This window comes from Lotus japonicus, chromosome 4, assembly GCF_012489685.1.
Source record: "Lotus japonicus ecotype B-129 chromosome 4, LjGifu_v1.2".
Lineage (NCBI taxonomy): Eukaryota > Viridiplantae > Streptophyta > Magnoliopsida > Fabales > Fabaceae > Lotus > Lotus japonicus.
In genome coordinates, this window is record NC_080044.1 from 46,254,060 (window position 1) to 46,276,965 (window position 22,906).

The window sequence follows — 22,906 nt, forward strand, 5'->3', positions numbered from 1 at the left end:
CGGACAATTTTAGAAAAAGCTCAAAACTTAGAGCACAGAAACGACTTCAGAAACTCAGCAGAAACAGAAATCAGAGGCAGGATTCATGATAGTTACCTCGATACCTAGAAGTAGGGACGAACTGCACGAAGATTGGTCAAGTTTTCGCGGAAATCCCCTCCCCCCTTGCTCCCCACGAAATCAGCCACAAATGGAAAGAAAATGAGAGGATTTTGCTTTTTCGCGCTATTTATAGGCGGGTGAAATCGCGGGAAAATGAAAATTTCGCGATTCTGATTTTTGCAGCACGATCACCGAGAAATTCTAAGAGAGATTCTGGCGTCGGAATTCCAGAACTCAAAACAAATATCTAGGATTTGGGAAAAACGATATCGAAAAACTCAAAAGCGGTGTCGGTTAATCTGCCCCGAAAAACTACTTTTTGCTGTGATGCTCAAACGACAAAACTTCCAACTGAAGAAAGATTGGAAACGTCGAAACAAGTCTGGCAACGCGGACGGAATCTTCGTTAGAAGTCCCGAATAGAAAAAGTATTCATCCATTGCTCGAAAATAGGGTTTCGAAGCAAAGAAATTAGCGTCGGCGGACATCCGAAAAGTGAAACCTATCGTGCGTACAGTCCAGAGTTCCGAAATGAAACGCTGGTCGATGGAAAAATAAAAAGAATCTTTAAATTTTCCGAGAGTTCGAAATCTCACTCAAAACGTTGCTTTAAGAGCGAAATAGCCTATTCTGGACACGCTTGCCATAAGGCAGGTGTGCAGACGACTCGCACTAACTCCGAAAACAGCTACGCAACATTCCTCAAGCAATTCCTGAACTTTCTTCTTCATTAATCTTTCTCAAATGTCAAACTCCTGTCACGCTTACACTGATTCTACGCGTGCGTCGGAAACTAGCTTGTTCTGAAAATCCAGGTCTTACAATACTCCCCTCCAAAAAGAAAGTTTCGTCCTCGAAACTCAGAGCTCTGCAAAAAGTTCGGAATACAGTTCCTTGATCTTATCTTCCAATTCCCATGTAGTAGTGCCTGTGTCATTGTTCCTCAAAATCTTTACTTAAGCAATCTGCCTTCCCCTTAACTGTTTCACTCTTCTATCCCCACTGCTAACTATCGGCGTCTCAAAAGACAAAACATCATTCAACCTCATGTCGTCTGACTCGATTACTTGCGTCGGACCTCTGCTTGAAATGATACCGGTTGGCATTCCGTGCAGTCGCACAACCTTAGCCACTTACTTCTTTACTTTCGGTCGTCCGGAATTCTTCTTAAACTCAGTGCCTCTCTGTCATCTCAAAGTAGATACTCAACTTGTCCTCGTGATCTTCATCTACAGTCCATCACTTGTTCGTTCGATAACTCTTAGACGAAACATTGCGTTGGAATCTAATAGTCCATTAACGTCACATCCAACTTCGTAACTATCATCACTCGCACAATGAAATCAATCTCCTACTTAGTCACCATTCGAATTAAAAATCGACTTATGTCCTTATTTCTTGTCCTTCACTAATCTTATCCCCTTCAACATCACGTTACCAACAACTTATAAGATAATCCTCTTCTTAATATCTAACAATCCATTATTATCGTCTTCTTCCTTAGAACTTCCCTCACTCAAACCTATTTACACTTACTGAAATCCCTAACACTTCGCATAAATCGAGACTTATCCTCTAGAAGATTAAATCATAACTATACCTCAAGGGACTTAACTAGCCATCTTATCATCCGATCCTTCAACATTCTGAGATTTAACTCTATCGTAACCGCTAACACCACTAAATCTCGTATGTGTACATGAATCTCAGCTCACTAGGTCAACCTTAGCCCTAGGATTCTCATTCAACCTTAGTAAAATTCACTTGTTAACCGTAATATGCATCATCAAAATCCATAACAAAGTTTCATCCACTCTTAAGCTCTAAGAAACTTGTCCAAACATAACAACTTCAAGTATTCATCTTAACACCAACACCCTCCTTTTGGGACTCAACCACCATCTCGTCAATCAACTTCTTAATCTCCCAATCAAATTCTGACAAACTTTGAGTCCTTCACACCTTAGACAGACATTCATAGATTTAAAACCTAAACCTTCTCCAAGTTTGGTCCTCTAATGTCCTTTAATCCTTCAATACTTCTTAAATGAATATCCGTTTCTTAAAAACTATAATTCCTTCACTTACCCAAACGACCTGACCAGTGTCGTCATGCTTTCACATCCACAACTTATTATGCTAACATCATTCAAATCATATCACATGGCTCATTATGTCTGCAACCTCATGATCAACATCAATCGATCACCAACTTATAACCAACCTTATGACCCTACACAACCCAAGATTCATTTACTTCAAGATCACTCTTATATTATACCTCAACGGTCTTAACCCGAAACCCATCTCCAGGTCTTCATTCTTCTAAGATTCAACTCCTATTGTCACAGCTACAACTGTAAGATCTCTTACTCGTATGCGATTCTCGACTCTCAAGATTCAATCTTAACCCTAAGATTTCAATCCAACTTAGTAAATCTCACTTAGTAATCTCAGCATATTTCCTTGGAATCCATATCACCAACCTCAAGTATTCAACTTATGCTAAAACTTTCTTTCTCCAACTTAATCATTAATTCAACACTTTTCAAGCGAAAATTCATCTCTTAAGACTATAATGTCTCCACATATTAATCCAACGCTTAGCAAAACTTATTCCTCGAACTCGACTATAACAATCTAGTTCAGAGTTAATTCTTCTCAATCTCGCTACCATCAAACAATCATCTATAACCGGATATTAAATCCAACCTATCTAATCTCTAATAATCCCACGTCAGAAATCACATAACCTATGACTTCATAACTTCCGAGAAAATACTTAAAGATTTTCCAACATCAATTCTATTGGCTTAGTCTACCTCTACTTGGAGTAATCACACGAACTAACCAATCAATGTCTATACGAAAATCATCAACTTCCAAAGGTTCAAATCTTAATCTTGTACAATCAAATGCTTAACACGAACTTTCCTCCCAAATCCGACTAATCCTCAATCAATTCAAATTCATCTTACACATCCTTCTATCAAGGTCCATTATCAGCTGTGATTCCGAATATCACCCCCTCAATATTAGGTTGATCAGGCCTAATACATCGAAGGTGGAAATTTAGAAAAACCCACTGGAACAGACAATGAGATCCTAACATCCAGTAACCACAATTATCCTGATATCAAGTTCCTAACGATTCCGCTACGGAACCACACACCCTCAATCCATGTAAAAGATTAATCCTTCCTCGTCAATTGAGTCAAAGGTCCAACAATCTTGGCAAATCCCTCAATGAAGCGTCTATAATATCCAGCTAAATCCACAGAACTTCTGATCTCTGTCACCATCTTCGGTTGCTCCCAAGCCAAAACAGTCTCCACTTTCGCCGGATCCACAGCTATGCCCTCCTTCGAGATAGCATGGCCTAAGAAATTGACTTCCTCCAGCCAGAATTCACACTTGGAAGGGTTCTCATACAGCTTTTTCTCTCTCAACAATTGTAAAACTTGGCGCAAATGTCCTTCATGTTTATTCGCGTCCTTCGAATAGATCAATATGTCCTCAATAAACACCACCACACGCCGATCTAAGAACTCCTGAAAGATGCGGTTCATGTAATCCATGAAAACAGCAGGTACATTCGTCACTCCAAACGGCATCACTAGGTACTCGTAGTGTCCTTAACGTGTCCTTAAAGCAGTCTTCGGTATATCCTCAATCTTCACTCTGATCCGACGATAGCCTGACCTCAAATCTATCTTGGAAAATACGGTAGCCCCTCGTAGTTGGTCCATCAAATCATCTATCCTCGGCAACGGGTATCTGTTCTTGATCGTCGCCTTGTTCAATTGTCGATAATCCACCCACGATCTCGACCTTCCGTCCTTCTTCTTGACTAACAACACTGGCGCTCCCCACGGTGAAACACTCGGTCGAATGAATCCCTTTTGCCGAAAGATCCTCTAACGACTCCGCTTCAAAACTAAACGCCCTAAAATCCTACGATTCGTACCCATAAGGAATTTCCCTGAGATCCTAGCTTCCTTATCAACGCCTCGGTAAAACAACTCCCTAGCTCCGCGTGCTATTCTAGATCTCGTGTAACCTCTATAGCTAAATCACGAGCAACTTCGAATAAGGTCCTACTAGGGATAATAATCATAGGATCATAGTCTAAGTAGTAAATACAAGTTAGGCGCGTCACACTCGCTTGAATATAAAAGAGTAAGTTATTCTAGAATACGAGAACAGTTAAAATATTACCATCGTTCCCACGTTCTTCCTCGTTCGACTCCTCAACTCTTGCTCCTCCCTTGATATGAATCCTTTCCTCTGTAGCAAGTTGTTTTCCTTTCCCAACATTCCCTGATGATTCGCCCCTGAGTGCCTTGCAATCTTGGGAGAAATGTCCCGGTTGGTTGCAATTGAAGCATAGACTTTCTTTGGTCTTGCAGTTCACAGCTAGATGCCCCTCTCGGTTACACTTGAAGCATCTCCGTCCAATCACTGAGCATTTGTTAGCAAAATGCCCAAACTTTCTGCAACGAGTACATGTCACTCCTTTGTCACCAACTGGCTTCCCCCCCAGTATCAGCAGTCGTCGGTTTGTACTCTCTTGAGATAAGATTTCTTCCCTCGGAACGCTGATATGGTCCCCACTTATGGTAACTCTTCCTTCCGTTGTAGCCTTGGGAACCTGACCTCATTGGTCCCCCAGCTCCAATTCGGTTCATTCCTCTTTATTGATACATTGCTGTCGCCATCAGTCGTTGATGATGCTCACGTGTAGCCTCCGCCATCCGGTTAAGATCCACCATCCTATATCTCATCGAACGTCCGATTAGTACTAACCATACGGTAGCACTAGACAAACCACTCAATCCGATTGAGTAGTAACGCAAGCAATTAGAGCGAAAATCGCTCTGCAGACAATCAATTTTCACTCTTTGCAGAGTCACACAACCTAGCACAGAAGACCTATTCCCCAAAGACTCCCAAAAGACTCGACTAAGCTCTGATACCACAATGTAACACCCCGATTTCCAGGTGTCACTTTAGTAACCAAAAATAGACTTTACGCTGAAAACAGGTAATTTTTTTCGTTTGATACCTTTTAAATCAAGCAATAGAAAATAAAGACAAAACCCAACCAACACACAAATATATACACATGTACAGCCTCAGCTGCACTCCCATGTCACGCGCACTCGCAGTGACTCCAAAGTAGTGTGCCCGTAGGCAAATAGTTACAGATCCAGAAGTGTGAGTGAAAAGGTTATAATTACAATCCACTGGGAGAAAGTCGGCCTCAAAATGGCCTAAGCAAAGACTCTTATAGTCCGACTGACTCACTGTGATCCCTCAATAAGAGAACCACACAAAAGCCATGCGTCGGGAACCTACCCCGTCCCAAAAGCAAAACGAATCAGAGCTCTACACAAATATGACGCCTGCCTAACTCTACCAACCCATAACTGCTCACACATCCGAGTCCTCGGCGAACTGAAGACGGCAAGTTGAAGCTCAGCTCCATGCGTCGTAGAACTTCTTTCGTCAGATGTTCACACTCGTCAGTCCGGTCCTCCATGACCCTTCCCCGGTACGTCGCTCGATGACCCACAACATCGATCACCCAAGCGGTGGGGGCATCCCGATCCACAAGCTCATATCTGATCCCCCCCGAGGGAGAGACCATCGAACACCAGTCGGCCATCGACATCTGGCAGCAGGCCGACCGCCCAAACACAAACATACAAACAAAGCCAAGGCGCTAGGGTCAACTCACAGCAATAAGTAGATATACACTCAACATGTGATATGGGGTATAGATATATGTTGATATATATACATATAAACAATCCTAGCATGTTATGGCTCTAACATTGCTTCAATAAACAAACAGCACACAATCTCAGTCAGCATGAATGTATGCGTGAAATGCACAATATGTATCCGGATTTGTGACGCGTTCCCGTTCGCCACAAGTGAAGCATTTTCACTATGGATGGACCATTCCCGTTATCCATCCTGGATGAAATCCATCCTGGATGAACCATTCCCGTTATTCATCCTTGGTGAACCATTCCCGTTATTCACCGAATGATGAACCATTCCCGTTATTCATCATTAATGCAAGGTGAACCATTCCCGTTATTCACCATGATATGCACAGGTGAACCATTCCCGTTATTCACCCGATTGAATGCAACGTGGTTAGCCAAACAACGAATCGTCCTTACCACGAAAGTGTTTAGCTCACAACCCAATCTCAACAAACCCATGAGTTAGTGTCGGTCAATACAACACAACTCGGAGTAAGTGTCGGTCAATACAACACAACTCCATCCACAGAATACACAAGGGTCTAGTGTCGGTCAATACAACACAGCCCAAACAACAAGAGCACTAGGTGTCGGTCAATACAACACGGCTCCACAACAATCCCCAAGAGTACTAGAGTACTCGGTGACTTTCAATCATCACCATAGCTCACCTTAGTGGCTTCCCCCAATTCCGATAACTCTCCAAACCCACAACAAAGTCGACTTTTCCCCGTCTTTCGTAAATATTTTCCCCTTCAGTTCTCCTATGCTTAAACGTTAATAAAAATTGTTTCAATTCGAATTAGTCAAGTTATGAGTTTATTTCTCAAAGTCTAAGTTTCCCAAGTCTTTAGTTTTTCAAAGCTCTATCATTCTAAGTTTTCAAAGATCAACCACCCAAAATACATTTCCCGGGGAAAGTCTAAGAATTCCAACATATGGCTAAGTCTCAAACCCCACATTTGGACTTGCCTAGGGTTGTTCATCCAACCCGAAATATCAAAGATCACCAGATCAATGAATCTCCACTCCGAAATTGCGTCAAAACGCTCAATCCAACAAAAGCACAACATCACAAGTATGGAAAAGCATCATAACATCAACTCATCATCAAAAACAACATCAGATAAAACATAAGTCGAATTTATCGACGCCTATCATGCAGTCATAGCTAATATATAGTAAGTTGCCCTAACCTCGAGCTGATCCAGCTTCGCAAATCAAATCTCCTTCACAGGAATGCCTTGAAACTTCCAAAGTTCCTTCAACTGAACCTCGGAGGAAAAACAAAGCAGAATCCACACAAAATCGATTAGTTCGATCGCAATACAATACATAAACGATAGACAAAGCATCAAAGCTTCAGAATACGACAAACAGGTACGAAAGGACAAGTTTTCGAAAACGAAAAACTCCCCTCCCCTTAGGAAAAACCCACGGCCAAAAGGAGAAAAGGGCTTCGGCTCTTTTTCTTCGATCAAATCAGTTTACAAGGTAGTTTTAGGGTAAAACTAAGGCAAAGAAACTGTCAGAACAATTTTCGGACAATCGGGCCGAAATACGACTACGCAGGGGCATTTTGGTCCAAAATAAAGGCTCAAAACTTCAAAGTTATCAGTTCTGAAAACAAATTTGACAGCAACGATCCTCATGATATCCGTGACAACAAATCCTAAAGGCACGAAGTCATATTAAGTCTTTTCGACAATAAAGTTTCGAAATGTGAGACAAAAAGAGTTTTGAGTCAATTTTTCAGATCCTGGACAACTGAATCGCAATCAGAGTTTACTGACAGAGGTTTTAGACTCAGGGGAACATAAGGAACATAACCCAAGCGAGAAATCAGAGAAATCGGACAATTTTAGAAAAAGCTCAAAACTTAGAGCACAGAAACGACTTCAGAAACTCAGCAGAAACAGAAATCAGAGGCAGGATTCATGATAGTTACCTCGATACCTAGAAGTAGGGACGAACTGCACGAAGATTGGTCAAGTTTTCGCGGAAATCCCCTCCCCCCTTGCTCCCCACGAAATCAGCCACAAATGGAAAGAAAATGAGAGGATTTTGCTTTTTCGCGCTATTTATAGGCGGGTGAAATCGCGGGAAAATGAAAATTTCGCGATTCTGATTTTTGCAGCACGATCACCGAGAAATTCTAAGAGAGATTCTGGCGTCGGAATTCCAGAACTCAAAACAAATATCTAGGATTTGGGAAAAACGATATCGAAAAACTCAAAAGCGGTGTCGGTTAATCTGCCCCGAAAAACTACTTTTTGCTGTGATGCTCAAACGACAAAACTTCCAACTGAAGAAAGATTGGAAACGTCGAAACAAGTCTGGCAACGCGGACGGAATCTTCGTTAGAAGTCCCGAATAGAAAAAGTATTCATCCATTGCTCGAAAATAGGGTTTCGAAGCAAAGAAATTAGCGTCGGCGGACATCCGAAAAGTGAAACCTATCGTGCGTACAGTCCAGAGTTCCGAAATGAAACGCTGGTCGATGGAAAAATAAAAAGAATCTTTAAATTTTCCGAGAGTTCGAAATCTCACTCAAAACGTTGCTTTAAGAGCGAAATAGCCTATTCTGGACACGCTTGCCATAAGGCAGGTGTGCAGACGACTCGCACTAACTCCGAAAACAGCTACGCAACATTCCTCAAGCAATTCCTGAACTTTCTTCTTCATTAATCTTTCTCAAATGTCAAACTCCTGTCACGCTTACACTGATTCTACGCGTGCGTCGGAAACTAGCTTGTTCTGAAAATCCAGGTCTTACAGTATAGTACCTAGAGAGTGGAGAATTGCGCTAGAGAGAGAATGCTGAATTTCATGTATGATTTCATCAAGTGAGCCAAAGTCCCTTACAATTGGTAACTACCTTCTATTTATAGAGCTTGAGTACTACCTATTGGGCCAATTGGGCCTCCGAGATCAAGGCCCAATTTTAAGGCCAGGGCCCCGCCATAGGGCGGGCTACATGCTGGGCGTTGCCCCTCTAGGGGCTCGCCCAGTCCACCTCCTATCATTACTATTCTATATGAAACTCTCAAGTTCTCATTTATAAAAGATAGTCTTCATAAATTGAAGCAATTTAATTATTGTAAACGTTATTTCCATCACAATTTACTTGCAAAATTTAATTTCAATAAAAGAAATAAAAAAATCCCAAATTCCTATCCCTTTAAACCCTATTTTCATACCCTTCAAAATATAACAATTTTTCACTGATTTTATTTTTAACTTTTAAATTGCTATCAAACTCATCATAACTTAAGCATCAAAAAAACTCATCGTAACTTTTAAATTTTTTCAATGAAGATTTAATTGTTTTATTCAAATGAAAATCGAGAAAATAACTCAATTTGCATAATTTTAAAAGTAGAGAGACTCGATTAACTCGGAAAAAAAAATAGAGCAACCAAACTCACCCAAAGTATATAAAGTAGGGGCCGGACTCAAAATGCAATTTATAAAATTAGTACATTTAAATATGAGAAGTGTGTTCAATTATGTGTGAATTCAGAATTCAGTATTTTTGTGTAGAATTCAGAAGTCTGTTATATCAATAACATTATCTTTCCTTAAATTATTAAAGACAGATAGATATAATGGTGCTGAGATGGACCCAGGGTTTCCATTTATTTGTCATGATAATGAATGACATCGGACATTTTGTTCCCTATCAGATAAAAGAAAATCCATTTCCCTGATCCTGCTGAATCGAAATTATTTTTTGATGAAAAAGGCAATCCTCTCACAATGTGGCATGTTTGAAATGTGCAGCGCAAACAACGAAAGTATATATGTCTTATTAATAGCTTGGGCCAGAGAGGCAGAGATGCGTATAGCTTACTAATTAAGAGTTAAGGCTGTCCACACTTTCTATGAAGGAGCTTGATCTTTACAAGTATGTTTTTCTTGTAATTGAAAAATGTGTTAAGCATCAGGTTCAATCAATTTACCCAGCTGTTAGGAATTAACACGTAACACGTTAGAGTGTTGCTGTGTTGGGATAAATATCTGGGTCTTCTTGTCGGTATTGGCAAATCAAAGATTTGGATTATTAGATTTTTCAAGGAACGGGTTAGAAAGAAGTTCAATGAGTGGAAGGAAAATCTCTCTCGGGCGAGAAGAGAAGTCTAGCTTACAACCAGTCTTATTTTGCCTTGTTTGATGGTCTTTGTTCTATTGGAGTGAAGTGTCACATGGTGGAAAATCCATTGGCGACTCTGCCGCTCTAAGTGTGCACGTGGTCTCAGAGCCGGCACAACACTAAATGAGGCCTAAAACAAATTTTAAATTAAGGTCCTTTTTTGGGCTTTTTTGTCTTAGGCTTGGTTTTTTAGGCCTTTTTTGACTCAGTAAAAAACAATTTGGGGCCTTTTCTACTTGATAAAAAAATATATAAATTTGAAGGCCTAAAGCGGTTGCTTGGGTGGCTTTATCCTTGGGCCGACCCTGGGTGGTCTTGGATTTTGAGGATGTTGGGAAGACTCACATTGACTAGAGATATGACTAAGTTAATTCTTATATATGGGAAAACAATCTCTGCCTCACAAGATAGTTTTTAGGGCAGAATTAGGTCTCATAAATTCTAATAAGGTATCATAGTATATTCTAGACTCGTTAAGTGGAGACCACCGTATATGCGCCACCCACAGGTGTTCATTCCTGCATATTTCATACTGTAGATGTCCAACATTGTGTGTGAGAGTGTGTTAAGAAGTCCTATTTTGACAAGAGATATGATCAAAATAGTCCTTATATATGATCAAACTAACACTAGTTTGATCGCTATGCCATTCTCGGCAACCTTCGCCCTTTCTTTTTTTATTAGAAACTAATCACATTTCTTCATTTTCCATTTTAGATTCAAAATTAAATAATGACATGGAAAATTGATGGATTCTTATTGGATGAGTATGTAAAAAAAAATTACATTGTTAGTGCATTATAGTTAAACTCTAAAAAAATACTAGAATTTTTTTTTTTACTAATATTAGGATATCCAATGCTGATAGTGGTCATTCTTATCGGAGAGAATCAAATTTTTGGCATCATGGTTAAGGGACGAGGAGATCAATCCATTCCACACCTCGTTGTTTTGAAACTAAATAGCCACCAAAGACAAAGGAGTACCAATCTACCGAGACATATATGAATGCTACGTTTGATGACAACACCTTTTGGAACACACTCATAGTCACAAGCTCTAATTATTTTATTTCAAAATCTAGTATGATCAAAAGCCTGATTGTTATAATTCTTTGGATTTCATGCTATATTCACGGATGGTGGATGAGTGATTGAACAATCTCATTCAGGGACATCTTTGCTCTCTGGTACATAAATCAAGGACGAAATCATGGGAGAATTGAAGGTTTCGGCAAGAAGTGATTCACATGTTTTGGATTTGAGGTCTCTAAAAGCATAAGTTTGACAAAGATGGAAGAAATTGGAAGAAGGTGAAAGAGCTCCCAGTTTCCTAATTTAAAGGCAATGAACCGAGGAAAATGCGATCTTTCACCTCCCAAACGAGGGCAAGACGACATTTTGAGCTCTATACCGATAATTGAGCCACCTTTAGAGAATCACATGAATCAACCCTCACCAATCTAGAAGTTCTACGAGTTCACTTACTCCATCAGCAGTTAAACCGTGAGGACACACATCTCTTATCATTCCAAGGGACCTCGGACAAAGTGATGATACAATAGGTTAAATCTAGTGGCTATACAAATTTGGCTTATATCATCTCGGACACGTGCCTTGGAGCTTTTAAACTCATCTCGGATTACTACTATATTGTATGAGGCATGACATACATTTCATTGCGGCAGACCATAAACTATCTCAGATCTTGACACTCCAAACATCCTAATGCCTGGAATACTCGGACTAAGGGCAACTGGTATGGAATAAAATTATCGGTCCATGTGGCTTAATGTCGATAACGTCCTGCTCATATGAGAATAAGATCTCTTAAATCAAGGTGATATCTTATATTGCTAAATAACATTTGTTATATCTTCGCATATCTCCATCATATCATAAAAGATTCCTTTCAGTTTTTTATACATATATATATATATATGAGGAATGCTAACTTACTCCCACTAGATTTTGTGAAGGAGTAAGTTAGCATTCAACACCTTTTGCTTTGGAAAAAAAAACCCAAACTTTCTAAATATTAAATACACAACAAGGGACCCACCAAAGGTATGTAAACACTATCTTCGAACCACAATTCTTATTTCTTTTTTAGCTTTGCTGACTTGAACGTTGGTGTATCTTGTATGTACCCATCTCTAGTGCCCACTTGGTCATTGTATTACGAGAAGGTGGAGTCCGTCCAGAGAGGAGCGATCCAACAAAGTATCACTTTATTACATTCATACATTCTTACTACGGTTGGGTAAATCTACTACTACAACCGGAAGAGCTTTTCACTTTGGCTTGTCACAAATGTCCTTTTAGTAAGATATTTTATAAAAAATATTTTTCAAATAGTGTTATTGTGAGGAATTCTAAACTTATTTTACTTATAAGTAAATATATCCTCAACACATAAATAGACATTAGGATGATGGTTTAAAAGTTACAAACATTAATTTCATTATTTAACAATTAAAACAAAAAAATGTATTAATTTAGAGAAAAATTAACACATGTTATATATGAAAAATCAGAATGAAGCTGTTGTAACAATACAAAATTATGAATCATTTCTCTCAAAAAACTATGAATCATGATGTCAAAAAATATGAAACATAGAAAAACCTGTTTCCTTAACATTCACAATAATAAGGAAGAAACTAAAAACTAACCTTATTACCTTACATTGCTTCTCCAATTTGCACCCCAAATTTTTGTTAAATTTTCAACTTGTACCCTTTCTCCCATCCCATCCTATCCCATCCCTTCTTCCCTCTCGTATCGTAAGTTTCTGAGCCCTGGATTTGGCACCCCAGGGCTTAGAAATGCCACCCCACTTAAAAGTGGGGAAATACTATTATGCCCCTCCGTGTTTTAGTTCGGACTAACCATTTCCGATGTACTTCGGATTGCTCAATTCCGATATGCTCCGGATAATAAAGTTCCGAAGGATGTTATTATTAAATCAAAACACGGGCTCATTTCCCATTTCATTCCGAAACCATTCTTGAACTTCCATTTCCGAAGCCCTCTATCAGAGCTCTGCCTTCATCATCTTCTTCGTCAACTGGAATTGCTCCTGGAACTGGGATTCCGCAATAGAGGTAATCTTCGTTCATCTTCATCATCATCAGAGCTCTCCCTTCATTCATCATCATCTTGTTTTTAGGGTTACGGATTCGATTCGTTGGGTGCGGTTTGCTATTAGGGTATTAGGGTTTATTGTGGAGAATCCTATACTAATTCATGTTTGATATGAAAAACGATTGAAATTCATGTACGGGCACCATGTTTTCACACCCCAGAACGAATTGAAATTCACATCCCTTTCACTGTTTGTTATCTACCCTGAGTTTTGGAGTTTTGAGTTCTGGAAGCTGCATTTTCTCACCTGTTATCTACCATGTTTGCATTTATTTTTCTTAACATTGATCCATTAGTTTTTTTTGATAGGCAACTGTGAAATTCCCCTCTGAACTTAAGAACTTGAGCAAAAAGATTTGATTGAGCACAAAGGGAGAACTTGTTTCAGGTACACTTACTCTCAATCTCATGAATAATTGAGACAGAACCATTACTCTTTTCTAGCATAACTTTTGATTTGCATGAAATGGTAGCTGTGGAACAATAAATATAGGAAGTTGTTGCTATAGGTTGCTGCTATATAGGTTGCTGCTATATAAATAACCATTACTAGGTTGTTGCTAACTTTTGCTGCTATATAGGTTGCTGCTATATAGGTTGCTGCTATATAGGTTGCTGCTATATAAATAACCATTACTCTTTTCAGGTTACATAGGTTGCTGCTATATTGATGATTGTTGCTATATTGCTGGATTTTTTTGTAACTTGTTGCTATAAATTCCCCTCTGCTATATCTTTGTTGAGATATTTTAGAAAGAAAGTTTGTTGAAAGCCTAATTACAGGGCTGAAACTCCAGTTTTTCATTCCAGTTTTTACCTTTGTTTGAAATTGTCTCTGTAAAATTTAATACAAAAGAATGAGATCATGAAACTTAGATATTTCAAATGATAATGGAGTGGCATACTGTTGGGATATGCAAGGAGTGAAGTCTGAGTGAAAAATAGAGAGGGTGTTCAAAAGATATTTAATCAAGAAATTGATAGCCAATAGACTAAGAAACCAGTAAGAAATATTGTGGGAGGATGTCTGTTGGTATAGGTAGATATTTAGGTCTCAACACGCGTTCCAGGTCCAGTATATTACTGTATTATACACTAATTGTTCAAAATGTTTTCCCCCTCCTTTCTATAGTGTTAAAACAAAGGATAATGTCCGATTCTATACTTGTTTTCCTTGTTTGGGGTTAAGGAACTTAAAACTTTCATTTTAATGAATTTTTCACCCTATTTAATTTAGGATTTAAATAAAAGGTAGAGCAGTGTAATGAAGCTCTAGCAGTTTAGTGACAATGTTGTAATGTCACAATGTACCAAGTTACATTGAAATGAAATTGGGCTCTAAGGGTATTGTTTAAAAATTAAAACAAATGAAAGAAGTTAGATTCTAAGATAGATATGCCATGCTATTGATAACAATGGAAACCCACAAGTTATCTAGTTAAGCTCCAATAAGTCCATTCTCACAAATTGATTATATTTCCTTCTGTGTGTCCACTAATTACATTAGTTTCTTAAGCAGCCTAGTGTCCCCTGCTGTGTTGTAAAAGTTAGTGAAGCTGTGTAAATTATGCATCCTTTGTTTGTGGTACAATGTACTTCACATACAGTTTTCATAGAAAGCAAGTTGAGGAAAAAATAGTTGTGTTTGGCTTGCTCTGGGCTAATTGCTGATTTCGGTGAAGCATAAAGCTAGATGCTAATAAATTTATGAAGATATCTTTGCATTGTGAGGGGGCTAATAGTTATGCTGTTTGCCTGAATTTATCTTATTTAGTGTAGTGAAGGAATATACAGATAAGATGTGAAAAATATCCATGAGAAATTAGCTGAATAAGAAGGCAAAGGTTCTCTCACAAATCATGAGGATGTCTATCCTACCATACACTGTATGAAGAAGTTAACCATTGGAAATGATTCACCCCACTATCTGATTTCATTATGCTCCCTAAAAGCCTTTTCTCCAACCAGATTTATATAGTATGCTTGCATTGTTCCACTTCTGATTGTTTCTTTTACTATTGATCATGTTTAAAGAAAAGTTGATCTAAACATCCTCAACATACTTGATAATCTGTCTTGGTACTATCTCTTGCTGATTGCATGAATATTCAGTTATAAAGCTCATCAATTGGTACTTTTACAATTATCTGATGAGTATTATTTTTTCATAGATGGCTAAGAGGAAGAGCCAAGGGCGCAGGAAATCACATGTTGCTGGGAGCTCCCATGATGCCACGGAGGATGTTGAGGATCGCTACACAGCCCCTGATGATGTTGAGGATCGCCACAGACGGCTGCATGCTTCTTTTCGTAGAGTCAGAGGCAGATTTGGTGAGGACCAGGATGTTGGTGGGACATCAAATGAGGAGCGTCGAGACCCTTGTGAGATGATTCATGAGCCTTCTCGTCAGACGACTCCCGAGCCTTCTCCGCCTTCTCGTCGGATGACTCCTCAGAGTTCGGCAGAGAGTGAGCATGAGGTTGATGTGGAGCATGAGGTTGATGTGGAGCTTCAGGTTGATGTGGAGCCTGAGGTTGGTGTGGAGCTTGAGGGTGATGCTGGAGCACGACGGGATGAGGTGCCAGTCCAGACAGAGGCACCGTTTCCAGGGGGGCCTGATGATCTGTCACTGTTGGTCCGTTACCCACATCACGTTGCGCCGTGTCTGTGGCATCATATTATAGGCACCGACCCGCGTTACCCCGATAGAGGTGTGTTGAAGTTTGCCAGCGCTGGGATGAAGCTGGCAAAGCTGACATGTGAGGGCGAGGGAGACGATATGAGCGCTGTTCGTCAGCGTGTGGAGGGGACCGGACTCTATCCGCTCTTCAGTTGCACCTATCTGGAGATAGACACACCCCTTCTATCTGCCCTCGTCGAGAGATGGCATGAGGATACCAGCAGCTTCCACATGCCATTCGGGGAGATGACCATCACCCTGGATGACGTGTCATCTATACTTCATTTGCCGATGGGTGATAGGTTTTATACTCCCGGACAGGCCAGCAGAGAACAGGCAGCGGAGACCTGTGTTCTGCTCTTAGGAGGGGTAGCCACGGACTACATCATGGAGTTTAAGGCGGTGAAGACCATTGGCTTGCGATTCGGGTTCTTGCAGACTCTTTACACTAGGGCTCTTGCTGGTTAGTTGTACTGTATACTTAATTTATTTGCAACTATTATATGTGAATTAAATGATTAATGGTTTCTTTGTTGTACTTTAGAGCATCGGCATGACCATGCAGCACGGATGTGGCTACTTCACCTCCTCGGCTCGACCTTGTTTGCGAACAAGAGTGGAGGACACTACACTTCTGTCCATTGGATCGGCATGCTGCAGCACCTTGATCGGGTGTCAGAGTATGCGTGGGGCGCCATTGCACTAGCTACACTGTATGATGCACTTGGTCATGCCTCACGGAGGAAGACCAAGCAGATGAGCGGTTGTTCTTCCCTCCTGGTAGCTTGGGTGTTTGAGCACTTCCCACCCACCATTATTCAGCGGATTGAGGTCCCCGAGTACACGGAGGACCAGCCCAGAGCGTGCAGGTGGATGGAGTCCCGGGCTGGGCATGCTGGACTGATGGAGAGGCGAGTTCTCTTCGATGAGATGACGGCAGAGGACGTCATATGGACACCGTATGAGGAGCACAGGAGTCACAGAGAGCTGGACGTCCGAGCTTTATACTCAGGCTACATCCGGACTCCCATCCGGACGACCGTGCGACCTCATCTTCCTGAGCGTGTGATGCGGCAGTTTGGGTACGTGCAGCCTATCCCGCGACACCCATCTGTTGTGATGGGCATGAGTTCTGCTGCGGAGGTCGTTGATGCAGCATACCAGGATTATGAGCCACACTTGATTCCAGGGGGGGTCCCTAGTATAGTGGATGGAGCGGCAGTAGATGATTACCTGGACTGGTACACCGGTGTATCTCACCGGTTCATCATCCCGGATGAGAGTAGGGCCGATCTCAGTGCTGTGGTAAGTGTGAACTTAATTTTCTTTATGCATTTGTGGTTTTGTGTATGCGGTTTACTAACATGTATATTGATTTATTTTCAGGCTTCTTTGCGTCGGGCCGTTGATTTGCTAGAGCAGGGACTTGAGGTCGACGACGGTCCCCCTAGAGATACACGCTCCCGCACTTTATTAGAGAAGTGCCTCACTGTCATCAGAGACTTGAGCAGGACCCAGGGCGTCACTTTCGTTGGTGTACGAGGAGGCAGAGGTCGAGGCAGAGGAGGAGGCGGAGATAGAGGAGGTGGCAGAGGCGGAGGCAGAGGTCGTAGGGGTAGGGTGGGTCGTAGGGGCAGGGGGCAGTGACATTATTATTATGTGTACTTTTATCGCATTATTAGTTTATACACGCTTTATTATCGGTCTGTACTTTTATCGCATTATTAGTTTGGATTTCACATTATCACGCTTTACTTGATTTGATTACATTTTTATCTCTTTTTAAATCAGGTAAAATAACAAACAAAATCCAATGGGAAGTGAAATAACGCACATAATCCAATTGAAGCAAAATAACGTACATAATTCAAGGGACGCAACATAGCCTACATAATCCAGGTCAAGGATTTTTTAAAGTTGCAAATAATTCAAAATTAGCCAAATAACATTAATCAATCTTCTGTAATGTCGGTGAATGTTTCAGATGGAGGTCCACAGTCACTGGAGAATACCTGTGAAAATTCACATAAACGAAAATTGAGATGTGTAAAAATCCACAGTCACTTTTATTTTAATTATATATGTGTAAAAAAGATTTCCATACCTTAACTATGTTGGGCAATGTTATGTTCAGGTAACAATTAGATTTTCTAGGAGAAAACACAGCTACCTAAAAGCAAAAAAGGAAGAAATAATGTTCAAATTGTCTAAAGAAGTAGAAACAATAGTCAAGTCGGTTAGAAATAATAAACCTTCTGGATAAGCATAACAGATCCAACATTTATGTCCTTCGCGAATTCGCTTTCAGTGAAAACCTTGTGATGGACACTAGCACCGACAGTGCCCGTAGGATCCTGCAACTCAAACCCATATGGCATTGACAGAGGACATTTAAATACCATGACATTGATGAAAAAGAACGCGGAAGATGGAAATACCTTCAGGGTAACTGACACATCGCCGAATCCGTTTGGCGTGCATGATTTGATAACTGCGACGATGAGATCGACCCTTTCTAGATGGTGAGTGATTGAACCCAGAGGAGTTGCAGATCCGCCTAATTGCAGGGCTGAAAGCCAAGCATTGGAGTGAAAATCGGGATCAGTGTCGTGACCGTCTTCGACGACGCGCCTAACAAATTGTTGGGTTGGAATGAGGTGTCCGTCGGTGGTGGAGCTGCGTTGAATCATGGCGGCCTGGACAACACCAGCAGGGCCGGGAATGAGAGGACGAGAACTTGCAGAAGAGTTGCCTCGGAGTTTGCAAGGGCGGATGAAGGTGGGCAAATCTTGTTCCATTTTGATTTTGAAGGTTTCGTTGAAAGAATGAAAGGAGAGGATGAATACAAGAAAGCTTAAATCAAGCAAATTTATAGATGAAGGAGTAATGGGATTGGTTGTTGTTGGTGGTTGATAGTAATTAGGTTGGCTGTGGTTGGATGAGAGTAATGAGGTTGGTTGTGGTTGGTTGTGGATAGTGATGGAGAGACTTAAAATTAAAATGAGAAAAAAAATTAACGTTCGGATCCCCAGATTCCGAAGTTGTTCGGATCCTATAAATCCGAACTGTCTCGGAAACCTAAATGTCGAAGATTGTTTAAACTTGGGGGTGCCAAATTTAAGTATATGACACGGAAATGGAAAGGAGTCGTCCGAAAGATTTCGGACTCCGTAGTTCCGAAGTACTTCGGAAACCAAAGTTCCGAAATTTGCTTAACCAGTTAAAATGACAGTACCAGAAACAATGCAGGCAGAATCACAAGTTCTCATAACCAGCTACATTGCAGGGCAGAAACAGATAAAATGCACATGAGAAATAGTTTAATACTACATCATAATACTTTGAACTTCTAATTAGTTGTACATATGTCATTGCTACAAACATCAATCCTAGTCTCAATCTTCTCCAAGGTCTATAAAGACATTCTCTTGAGGACCACCCGTAGGATCAATCCAAGCATTCAATTCTGCCGTAAATGTAGCCAAACGCGCCGCATACGGGAAGATCCATTGGTCGGTGGGTTCTTTGGCCAAAAACGGCCATTGGGGAGCTATTGTTGGCATAGGATGTCCCGGCTTAAGCTTTAGCTACATTTGAGAGTATAGCAATAAAGTTAGATAAGAACAAAGTGGCTGAGTACAAAGTATACTAATTTAACGTGACAAGCGAGTGTAAGGTACTTCATAAAAGTTATACCTGAACAAAGTGGTTGGTGACGTGACCAACTGCTATAACGGGATGTACTTCCGGTGGGGCGCCTCCTCTCAATGGCAGATAAGTGTAACAACCTTTTAGTGAAATGGAGATGAAGACAACTTGCAACCTCGTAGCAATGAGGTACCCCATCTCCGGTAGAGACATCCACTTGTCTTCCGTTGCAATTGTACCAATCGGAAGGATGAGACGATTTTGTAGAGACTGAACCCTCTCATAACCAAATATGTTGCTATAGTAAGCGGTATTCTTTGAGAGTTCTACAAGCAACTCTTCCCTAATCAAAGCCCAACCGTCTTGACCTATGTCGGGTCTGAACAATGCAGCAACTGATCTATAACCACAATTACCATCTGCAATAACATCTATGACTTTTTCTATATATTGATGGAAGAAAGATGGCAAATCATCCAAGTATATGCTGGTGGAGGACTGCTTGCTCTTCTTAGACTTCTTGCTTCGAGGACAAGAGACTTTGTTAGGTGTTGGCTTGAGGCTATTGTTAACATGTTCCCAATAACAAGGATCACGTTGTAAGGATGGTTTTTGTTGACTAGGTGGTTTACTCTCCATAGCCTTGGACGAGCGCTTGGGCTTTATCTTCACTTGAGGAGGACACAGTGAACTACTAGAAGGACAATATAGCTCTTTTACCTTCCTCCTTAGCATACTTTGGCCCGCAACATCCAAAGTGTTGAAATAAGCGGTCAAGCCATCAATCTCTGACTTGAGGTCTCCTTGGTTTGAGGCTTGACTCCCAATGGGTACATGGTCCCAACCAAGTATCTTCCAGAAAGTATGGATTGCCTCATACGGAATTCTATCATAACTATGAAGTGCACACGCACAAGGAAGCCCATGGGTAACTTGGAATGCGCATCCACAACCATCACGCATCACTCTGTTCTGTTCATCTTCCATGAGTTGCATGGCCTTTCTGGACACAAATCCCCTGATATTTGTATACATGGGCGACTTGAAACGATGTTCTACAAGGTTGATACTGCGCTCAAATGATGCCTTGATTTCATTGTGTCGTACAGTGGTCAACCTATCCACTGCATCCCACGAGGCGCACAAGTCACCTCTGCCGTCTTTCAGCATCCTCTTCAAGGTTGAGTGTGCACTTTCAGCCCTGCATACAAAAGATCATACTCTATCAATTTCTGCTAATAAAGCAAGACTATGAAATGAAAGATCACAACCAATAAAGTGTGCATTGTACCTGTTACTCGTTGTAGTTCCAAAATGCAACACAGAATTGGTCCACGCACTCACAAATTTCTCCTTGTGCTTTAACCATGTAGTAGAAATGTAGGATATGAAATCTGGGAAGTCCTTACACATGACACACATTTCCTTCCATTCCTCATCAAATTGTTCCACTGTTTCAGCATAAATCAGGCATTTCCAGTTCTCCATCACTGAAAGGGCAAAATCATCCGTGCCAATCAACACTTTGCACTTTGCCTCCACATTCTTGTTTATGTGGAACCGGCATAATAAATTGGTACAATTGGGAAGACATTGCTTAACAGCACTCAGTAAAGCCAAATCTCTGTCAGTCACAATCACTTGAGGTAATCTGGCATCATCGGCAATAAGAGACTTCATGCACTCCAAGGCCCAAACATAGTCAATTGTGTGCTCCCTAACTATGTAGCAAAATGCTATGGAGAAAGTCAACCCCGTAGAAGTGAGACCAACCATTTCAAGCAAGGGGATCTGATATCTGTTTGTCTTGTACGTGCAATCCATGATGACCACATGAGGGAATGTGTTGAAGAGTCTGACCGCATCAGGATGAGCCCAAAAGAGATCCCTAATCTCACTTGAATCAGCTTGTTGCCTTTCAAAGTGAACATACTTGGCTTCTACCAACTTCTTCATCAAATGTTGCATTTCTGTCAATGGTCCCCTCTCCTCTTTTTTAAACCTTTTGTTGCAACTGTAAACTTGAGTGATTGTAGTCAAGTTACTTGGATTGTTTTCCTTCAATGCCGCTAGTATTTGTCTCGGTGGAGTCCAAGTACTAGTCATGGTGCCCACAAGCCCCTTCTCTTCCTCTGTTAGTCGACCAACGTAGGGGTGTCCAACTAGTGATTTAGCTGGTTCATGGTTGTGTTTACCATCCATCACTTTCAGCCACCACATTCTATCACCCTTCGTAGGTCGTCCTTTGAGATTAAACTTACAATCAGTCTTTTGTGATGCGGTCTTTTTGTACTTGAATGTATTCGGGTCCTTGTATGGCCTGTAAATACCATGCTTTGCACACTTAATAGTAACAAATACCTTTCCTCCACTTATAGCATAGTCAGACCTTGCAATCACCAGCACATAACCATTCGCCTTTCCAACATTCTTAGCCCATTGTTCAAGCTCATCACGAGTATCAAATATCTGTTCAATGATAACATATTGCTTTAGAAATAAAACATCCTACCAACCATCACTAATTATTCAATGATCATCACATCATTTTCCAAATACATAGTAGTATGTTCCAACAAAAATTATTCAATGAATACCTGGTCAGTTGTAAATAAATGTGTGGCGTCCACGCTTATACGAGGGGGCACCCACGGAATGATATTGCTAGGAGGCTCAACATTCCCAGAACCGCATGCGGCATCGCATGCGGCATCAACCAGTAAATCTTCTTCATATAGGTACGGTTCAGTCATTCAGCCTGCATGTAACAAACTGCAACTGGTTAACTACTTCGGACATTGGGATTCCGAACTCGTTCGGATACAGACAATCCGAACTCGTTCGGATAAAGACAATCCGAATTCGTTCGGATACAGACAATCCGTATCAAGCTCGACAGCATCAGAATACAAGCAAACAATGGTGGTGCAAAACGAACTTCCAACAAACAACAATGAAATGTAACTACAATGATAAGTAAAGCAGGATATGAAGGGGGAGAGAAATGAAACTTACCAGAAGGAACTTGGTAGCAAGGTGGAACTTGGAAGGAGATGGTGGTTGAGGGTGGAGCAAGTGGAACTTGGAAGGAGATGGTGGTGAGGGGGAGGAAAACAAACGTGGAGGAAGAAGAGGAAGAGTGGTGGTGGTGGAGTTTTTTGAATCTGATTGTAATGGGGGGGTGGTGATGGGGTTGGTGGTGGATGAGTAATGGTGATGGAGTTGGTGGTGGAGGAGTAATGGTGCTCAAAAGGTGGCAGTGTGCGACAGGTTTTCGGATTCAACGAATCCGAAGTACTTCGGATTGTACGAATCCGAAGTACTTCGGATTGTACGTTTCCGAATTATGTCTGTCGTTTAAGTGTCAGATTCAACAAGGTATTATTCGAAACTTTGGAT

At 40.9% G+C, this 22,906-nt stretch overlaps 3 protein-coding genes across 5 annotated transcripts; 1 reads left to right on the top strand and 2 right to left on the bottom strand.

The window, feature by feature from the left end:
- Positions 1 to 15,349: 15,349 nt before the first annotated feature.
- Positions 15,350 to 17,506, top strand: LOC130712823 (protein MAIN-LIKE 1-like). Its single transcript, XM_057562639.1, has 3 exons — positions 15,350 to 16,322; positions 16,404 to 17,164; positions 17,246 to 17,506. The coding sequence occupies exons 1-3, from the start codon at positions 15,350 to 15,352 to the stop codon at positions 17,504 to 17,506; spliced, it is 1,995 nt and encodes a 664-aa protein (XP_057418622.1).
- On the bottom strand, positions 17,450 to 18,734 carry LOC130710523 (uncharacterized). Of its 2 annotated transcripts, XM_057559826.1 has the most exons (4): positions 18,298 to 18,734; positions 18,112 to 18,213; positions 17,964 to 18,029; positions 17,450 to 17,871 (listed from the first exon to the last, which is right to left on the bottom strand). In XM_057559826.1, exons 1-4 carry the CDS (start codon positions 18,655 to 18,657, stop codon positions 17,812 to 17,814), a joined length of 588 nt encoding a protein of 195 aa, XP_057415809.1. In that variant the 5' UTR covers positions 18,658 to 18,734; the 3' UTR covers positions 17,450 to 17,811. The 2 variants fall into 2 exon arrangements, with proteins under 2 accessions (XP_057415809.1, XP_057415808.1); XM_057559825.1 differs by having other exon boundaries at positions 18,112 to 18,734.
- A 67-nt stretch (positions 18,735 to 18,801) lies between these two features.
- On the bottom strand, positions 18,802 to 22,848 carry LOC130710521 (protein FAR1-RELATED SEQUENCE 5-like). 2 transcript variants are annotated; one of them, XM_057559820.1, is made up of 5 exons: positions 22,523 to 22,848; positions 22,105 to 22,279; positions 20,799 to 21,976; positions 19,556 to 20,708; positions 18,802 to 19,446 (listed from the first exon to the last, which is right to left on the bottom strand). In XM_057559820.1, the coding sequence occupies exons 2-5, from the start codon at positions 22,258 to 22,260 to the stop codon at positions 19,255 to 19,257; spliced, it is 2,679 nt and encodes an 892-aa protein (XP_057415803.1). In that variant the 5' UTR covers positions 22,261 to 22,279; positions 22,523 to 22,848; the 3' UTR covers positions 18,802 to 19,254. The 2 variants fall into 2 exon arrangements, with proteins under 2 accessions (XP_057415803.1, XP_057415802.1); XM_057559819.1 differs by having other exon boundaries at positions 18,803 to 19,446; positions 22,105 to 22,265.
- Between the last annotated feature and the right edge of the window lie 58 nt (positions 22,849 to 22,906).